At 48.4% G+C, this 7,611-nt stretch overlaps 1 protein-coding gene across 1 annotated transcript in view; it reads right to left on the reverse strand.

Moving 5' to 3' along the window:
- SNX18 (sorting nexin 18) overlaps nt 1–3,968 on the reverse strand; it is a 50,697-nt gene extending 46,729 nt beyond the window's left edge. Inside the window, exon 1 of the mRNA XM_068249409.1 lies at nt 2,346–3,968. Coding sequence (XP_068105510.1) covers nt 2,346–3,852 — 1,507 coding nt within the window. The 5' untranslated portion in view covers nt 3,853–3,968. The remainder of the gene's footprint in view (nt 1–2,345) is intronic.
- Nucleotides 3,969–7,611: the final 3,643 nt, after the last annotated feature.

Below are 7,611 nucleotides of genomic sequence, written 5' to 3' on the forward strand. Positions count from 1 at the left end.
AAAATCCTGAATTCCACGCAAGTAGAGTGTGCCTGTTTATCCTAAAGTCCTTCAAACAAAAGATCTCAGAGGCTGGAATGCACCCCACTTGAATGGCCACATTTCCATGTTTACTGCCAGCTTCAGGACCACACAGGGCATTATTTCAGGCCAATTTAAAAAGGACAACACTGGTACAAACCATCTACCCATAACGGCATTAAACTTCTCAGCTTGTGGCCAAAGAAGGCAATGATGGTGAGAGCTACAGGACTTCCACAGAAAGGCAGTCACACACTAATGATGTGGAAAGTTCTGTAAACGCTGGAAGCAAGATATCTTCTTTCATTGATCTGTCAGAAGTAATGAAAACCAGGACCAGTTCCCATGGATTCATCATCTTTGAACCAGTAAATTTATAGCTCAAGCATACTTCAGTTTATTTATTCATTAACATTTTCTCTTAAGTTTTCTCCTACAAAATAATTTTTCACCTCTTCAAATTTACTTTTCAGTACTTTGCAATTGAAAAAGTACAAAAAAAGTAGGTGAAACTGCACTGTAAAAATTGTCTTGCTTGCGAGGCCTTTTATTGGGCACTGGTCTACTTTAGGGGACCAAGCAGGAAACCTCATAGGGAACATTTCTCCAATCACAGCACCCTCTACAGAAAGAAGTGTTGTCATTGGCCGAATAGTGTTGGCGTAGTTTACAACAACCAATTAGTATCCTAGCAGTCCCAGAAGGTGCCATCCACACAATCACGTTAGTGGAATTTCCCAAAGAGGATTCCTTCTGGGTCCTCTAACAGACTAGCACCTTTTATTGACTAGGTATGACAATACCACTTAGGAGAAAACTTGGAAGAAAAAGTTAAATTGCACTGGGGCTCAATGCTGATGCAGGAGACCTGCAACCGAGTTGACAGGAAGTGAGGGGCAACAGTAAAAATGTAAGAGACTAGTGCTGGTTGCACAAGTGACAAGATGATTTAGCAACCTCTTACTAAAGGACCATGCAGTACAAGTATAAAAAAGACTGTATAAAAAACAGCTGGTTCAGACAGGATGCTATGTTACAATACTACTGTATTTCACTGTTGCTTAGGAAAACAAAAAAAAAAACGATGAATATGCAAATTCCTATTAAACAAGGAACTGGAAATTTCCAAGGGATAATCAGACTATGGAACTGCAACCAAAGTGTCAGCTGATTACTAGAGTATCAACAAGATGTCAATAATTCTGGCTACCATCATCAGTCCACAAATGCGATTACCGTGTGCAAATGTTCAGTTCCTGTGAAATTAGAATTTGCATGTTAAACGATTGTTTTTGTAAACCGATAATCATTGTATGAGAGCTATCGTGTTTAGGGGACCCAGCAGGAAAGCTCATTGGGAAATTTAGCTAATGTGGTTGGGCAGGCAACACACTCTTGAACATCTAGGTTTTAGATCGGTTGTAGTAAATTACGCCCACACTATTCGGCCAATCACAAAACTTGGTACTGTTATTGGAGAACTGTTCCCTAACAGGTTTCCTGCCCCCGGTCCCCTAGAATAGTACCAAGCATTCTTCCCACTACATGTTCCAGACATTACCAGTCATTAGAGATGGTTGCCAATGTCAAGTCTGACTTTTGAAGGAGCTTCTCTTTCTCCACAGAATGCACAACTCACCTGGAATCGGGGCTGTGGAATCGAGGAGTCAGAGCAATTTTGGGTACCTTGTGTCGCAGGTTTCATAAACTAAGGAGATGGATGCTTTTTGTAATGACTCCACAGCCCTGCCTGGAATGAGTCAGTATTTTACATAGGACATGTGTTGAACTCCATTCCTCAAGGGCAATATCCATGCCAGCGTTTAGGATGGACTGAGAAATGGAGGTTGTTCTTGATGAATCACACCTTTCCTGATTCAACCCTATCAATTAAGTTGGGCTGTGCAAAAAATGTGTGAGGACCTCAGCTCTTGAGAACTGGAGTACGACATCCCTGACCTAGGTGAAACAGATTCAGAAGGCCGATTCATCAGGTATCATTCCTCCAATTCTGGTTAGCCAGATGCAAAGTTCTAATTCAGTGCAGGGGAGTTGATGCTTGATGTAGACCAAGAAAAACTGCCAGAACCTCTGTCTCACCAAGGGAGGAAGTGATGTAAATTCCCTCAGACAGACACAGAGAATAAAGATGTGTTGTGAAATTAACCTAGGCAGTTTTTCTTATTCTACAACATGCTGAGCTGAAACTTTCCACAGGGCTAATCAGCAGTTGAGAAAGGTGTTTTTTAAGGTTTGTCTTCATTTGGATATTAAAGTAAAATGTAAGCATAAACAGGACAACCATCACAAACAAGTTTGGTTACCTCGCTGGACATGGATGATGTCAGGAAAGTTAGCCAGATGGCCCTGGTAGACCGCCAGCAAGTCCATGATTGGATCAAGATCCTGGCGGGGCTGCTCTGCAAACATCTCCCCAATAGAATCATAAGCATCCGCTGTAAAGGCCATTGCCTTATTCAGGCCAGTGGAGAAAGGCTGTTGGTCAATCTCAAAGGCCTGACCCAAACCCTTAAAGGACAGTCCAACTTTCTGATACTCTTTCTTGAAGCCAGAAGCTTGCTTGCGGGCAAATTCTCCAGCTGTTTGGTTGAGAAGAAGCACACTTTCATCCATCCGCTTCGCGAATGACTTGAAGGCATCCAGTTTGCCATCAACCTCTTGGGGTTCCAACACTGGTGATGCTGGCATTGTGGTCAGGGTCAGGAAGAAGTTAGCACCCACCATCTCATCCTTCTCACACTTCCTCTTACCCTGTTTCCAGGCTTTCTCATCTGTGCATGTGAGGAAGTGCTGAAAGGCATCACAGCGGGCCAGCACTGGATGGCTGCACATATGATCCATCCACCAAATCAGGCCCTTTCTGCGCTTGGAGATAAAGTCCTCCTCAAAGCGGCCTGTGGCTTGTTTCTCTGGGATTCGGGGAACCGAGATGACCGGGAACTTTTCCACCAAGCGGGCATACAGCCAGTCAAAGTGCTTATAGCGCCGGTGAACTTGTAGCCCCGTGTGGCTGGGTAACAGACGATAAGATATGTAGCTCTTCATGCCCTTAAACTTGGTCTGCTTGGTGGGCTCATCAATGGAGCAATGGAACGGGTAGGGATTCTCCTGCCACTCTGGCCCATTGGGACCATGGGCCACACATAATTTGTCCCCATCCCTCACAAATCCAGCTGCTTCACCCAACACAAACGCCTCACCGCCACTCTTCACAAAAGCAGAGAACCGATTGAGATTGCGGCCAACGGTGGACGTTCCCTTAGCGGCCGACGCAGATGAGCTGGTCGTGTTATAAGACCCTGGGGGCAACTCAGAACGGGTGGACATGCGGTACCTGGTGCTGTCGTAGTCATGGAAACCGCCTCCATAGTAGCCAGGTGTTGGGGTACCACCAGGTTCATCGGCTGCTGTGGAACTACTGTCATCCCACTCATCGTCCCAATCATCATCACTGGCCTGGCTGTGCTGGTATGGAAGGGAGCTGGGCCGGGAGAAGCTCTGGAAAGTCTCCTGCGTCCGGAAGGTAGGGGGTGGCTGGGCAGGCTCGTACCCTCCAGGTGGCAGGTTGGCATAACGATTATCCACGACGGGTGGAGGAGGAGGCGGGGGAGGGGCGACCGATTCCCCCCTGACGATCTCAACATAGGAGGCCGGGAAGAGCCCCCTCTCTCCGCGGCTGTTCACCCCCTCCAGCCAGCCCTCGATGTCCTGATCGCTGCACAGGTTCAGCTGCTCCGACTCCCGCAGCGACACCTCGCCCGGGTTCTCCGCCCGGAAGTCATACAGCGCGCGGGCTCGGAGGAGGGCCATGCTGGACGGGAGACACCCGGAGCGGCGGACAGACGCCCGGGAGCCGCTGTGTGCAGGAGCGTCTGATGTGACCAGAGGAAACAGACCCGCTACCAGTGACCCTGACTCCTCCCCCGGCGCCTCCCCCCGCCCCGTCTGCGTTCCGTACTGGCCAGCGGGCCATCCCTAGTCTTCCTCCAGCCTCATCTGTCTCCCTCCGGGATTCCTCCTCCTCCGTCCCCCTCTGCTCTGACCGGGATGCACCTTCCTATTCCTCCTCCGTCCCCCTCTGCTCTGACCAGAATCCCCCTTCCTATGACTCCTCCGTCCCCCTCTGCTTTGATCGGGATCCCCTCCTCCTCCGTTCCCTTCTGCCCTGACCAGAATCCCCCTTCCTATTCCTCTTCCAGCCTCATCCGTCTCCCTCTGACCGGGATCCCCTCCTCCTCCGTCCCCCTCTGCTCTGACCGGGATCTTCTCCTCCATCCTCATCCGTTTTCCTCTTACCGGTATGGGGACCCCCTTCTCCATCACCATCCTTCTCCCTCTGTACTATCCAGGATCCAAAAATTATTTCTTCTCCATCACTATCCTTCTCCCTCTTTGCTATACAGGATCCATTCATAGCTCCCAACTGTCCCGCTTTCGGAGGGACAGTCCCTCTTTGTGAGCCCCCTGTCCCTCTTTCTCCCTCATTTGTCCCTCTTTCAGGACTGATGTACAGATCTATGTAAAAATATGTATTTTTCTACTGAAAAATGTTTTTAATTGACTCTAACATGTATTCCCAGCCTTTAAATTGATGTATTTCTTATTTTCAAATGTTAATATGAAGGAAAATGGACCAGGATAAGAAGGACCAGTGTGGTTTGAATTATAAAACAACATATTTTTCTTATGAAATCTTTATCATTTGTATGACTGAGGGTGTACTGGGGGATGGTTAGAGGTGTGGCTTAACCACTTAAGGACCGGGCTCACTTTCAGCTTTCTGTGCTGAGTGGACTCTACAGCCCACAGCACAGATCGTAATTGAGCCAGGGCGACCAGACTTCCCCCCTTTTTTCCCCACTAGGGGGATGTCCTGCAGGGGGTTCTGATCGCCGCCGGCTATTATGGTTCAGCGGGGGGGGGGGGGGGGCTCCTCAAAGCCCCCCTCCGCAGCGATTTCCGCCTTCCCTCTACTTCCCTACCTCTCCCGTGGCTTGTGGGCAGCGCAGGACGGATATCCGTCCTGCGCCGTGTAGTATAGGCTTCAGCCTATCAGAATGCAGCGATCCCCAGCCAATCAGAGGCCGGGGATCGCCGATCTCCTTTACGGCGCTGCTGCGCAGCAGCGCCGTATGATGTAAACAGCGGGGATTTCTTCCCCGCGTGTTTACATTACGCATGCGAGCCGCGATCGGCGGCTCACACACTGTTCACGGAGACACCCTCCGTGAACTAGCATGGAAAGGCTGCTCGAACGAGCGGCCGTTTCCATGGGAAACCACTAACGACCTGCCGACGCCTATCGGCGTTAGGCGGTTGTTAAGTGGTTAAATGTCCCTCTTTCTGATCTCAAAACGTTGGGAGCTATGCCAATTTATTGCCCCTCAGTCACTATCCTTCTCCCTCTGTGATGTCCAGGATCCCTAACATATTGGCCTTGCTCCAACGAAATATTCCATCACCATCTTCTCCCTCTGTTCTATCCAGGAACCCAAATTTACTGCTCCATCACCATCCTTGTCCCTCTGTTCTATCCAGGAACCCAAACTTACTACTCCTTCATCACCATCCTTCTCCCTCTGCACCATCCAGGATCCCCAACTTATTGCTTCTCCATCACCATCCTTCTTCTGTCCTATCCAGGAACACCAACTTAATGCCCCTCCATCACCATCCTTCTCCCTCTGTACCAGGGCTGTGGAGGCGGAGCAATTTTTGGGTACCTGGAGCCGGAGTCTGGGAAAAATTGCTCGGACTCCGACTCCTAATAAATTTAAACTGTAATTAAAATAGAAAATATGATAAAATGTTCTATTTCTCAGATAATAGTCATCATAAATACCGTATTTTCCGGAATATAAGACGCACCTAGGTTTAGAGGGCAAAAATCAGGGAAATATATATATATATATATATATATATATATATATATATATATACTAAACCTGGTGCGTCCATGTTCTAGGAGCGTTATGAACATGTCCTCCCCCATTGTCCTCCTATGTTCACTATGTGTCCCCTTCTGGCCCCCTGTGTGGTTCTCTAGTTCCCCTGTGTCCACTCCTGCCCCCCCCCCCCCGTGTGGTTCTCCTGACCCCATGTGTCCCCTCCTGTCCTGTGTGTGTGTCCCCTTCAGCCCATCTGTGTGGTCCTCCAGTCCCTGTGTCCCCTCCTATGTGTGTCTGTGTCCCCTCCTGCTCCCCTATGTGTGTTTCCGTGCCCCATTTAGCCCCCATGTTGTCCTCCTCTCTGTGTCTGCTCTAGGGGAATGACTCATTGAATCATTAACATGAGCCGTCACTAGGGGAAGCCGCGCGGTACGCAAGATGACTGCAGATCGCCGCCGCTGGAGGAAGGTGAGCCGCTTTGCCGCTAACAATTTTTTTACAGGGGTAGCTCTGACAAAATGGAGGCAGAGAGGACCAACCAGCGCTGGAATCCATAGGGAGTTGAGTAGCTCTGCAGTTATTGTTACCGGGGCAGTGGGGACCGTCAGAACACACAGGGGGACAAGGCAGGGAGTCCCCGAAGTAGCGGTTTTTAAAGTCAGATATACATATCTTATTGTGACTGTATATATGATGTGTACACAGGAATCTCTTATATATACTAAATAACATCTATGTTGTAAGATTATAGCCGTGTCACTAATAGAGATGGTCAATGAGATGGAAATAATTCTGCATTGATGCTGATTTATGCAAATGTATGCACTCCCTTTGCTGATGAAATCAAATAATTTGATATGTTGTTAAAATATGGCTCGGTGACTACGAATTTAAAGGGTACCTGAGACGGATGAAAATAAAAGTTTTATACATACCTGGGGCTTCCTCCAGCCCCCTTCAGGCTAATCAGTCCCTCGCTGTCCTCCTCCGCCACCTGGATCTTCTGCTATGAGTCCCGGTAATTCAGCCAGTCAGTGCAGTCTGGCCGCATGCTGCTTCCACAGCCAGGAGCATTCTGCACCTGCGCAATAGTGCTGTGCAGGTGTAGTACGCTCCCAGTGGCAGAGTGTATGAATGCGCACTACGCCCGACTGGCTTAAGTACCTGGACTCATAGCAGAAAATCCAGGTGGCGGAGGAGAACAACGATGGACTGATTAGCCTGAAGGGGGCTGGAGGAAGCACCATGTATGTATAAAACTTTAATTTCATCTGTCTCAGGTTTACTTTGTTACACAGTAGTACTATACTCTACATATGCACTCCCCACAGAGCTTCAGGGAATCCACTGAGAATGTTGTGCACATTGAACACAGAGGTGTTGTCTATCACCCATAAACCTGGTTCAGATTGTGCATGAAGAATGTGTAATAGAGGAAGAATAGACCTATTCTCCTGCAGAGTACCTGCACATCATTCTTACATGTACCCACAGTCACATTGCCTAGGGCCTGATCCATGTTCAGAATGTGCATGAAGAATGTGTAATAGAGGAAGAATCCCCTCATTCTCCTGCAGAGTACCTGCACATCACTCTTACATGTACCCACAGTTACATTGCCTAGGGCCTGATAATGTTTTTTGTTCCTGTCTGTACCTTCTACAAGTAATCTTACCAAGGT

The sequence above is a fragment of the Hyperolius riggenbachi genome, chromosome 1, assembly GCF_040937935.1.
Source record: "Hyperolius riggenbachi isolate aHypRig1 chromosome 1, aHypRig1.pri, whole genome shotgun sequence".
NCBI classification, from domain to species: domain Eukaryota; kingdom Metazoa; phylum Chordata; class Amphibia; order Anura; family Hyperoliidae; genus Hyperolius; species Hyperolius riggenbachi.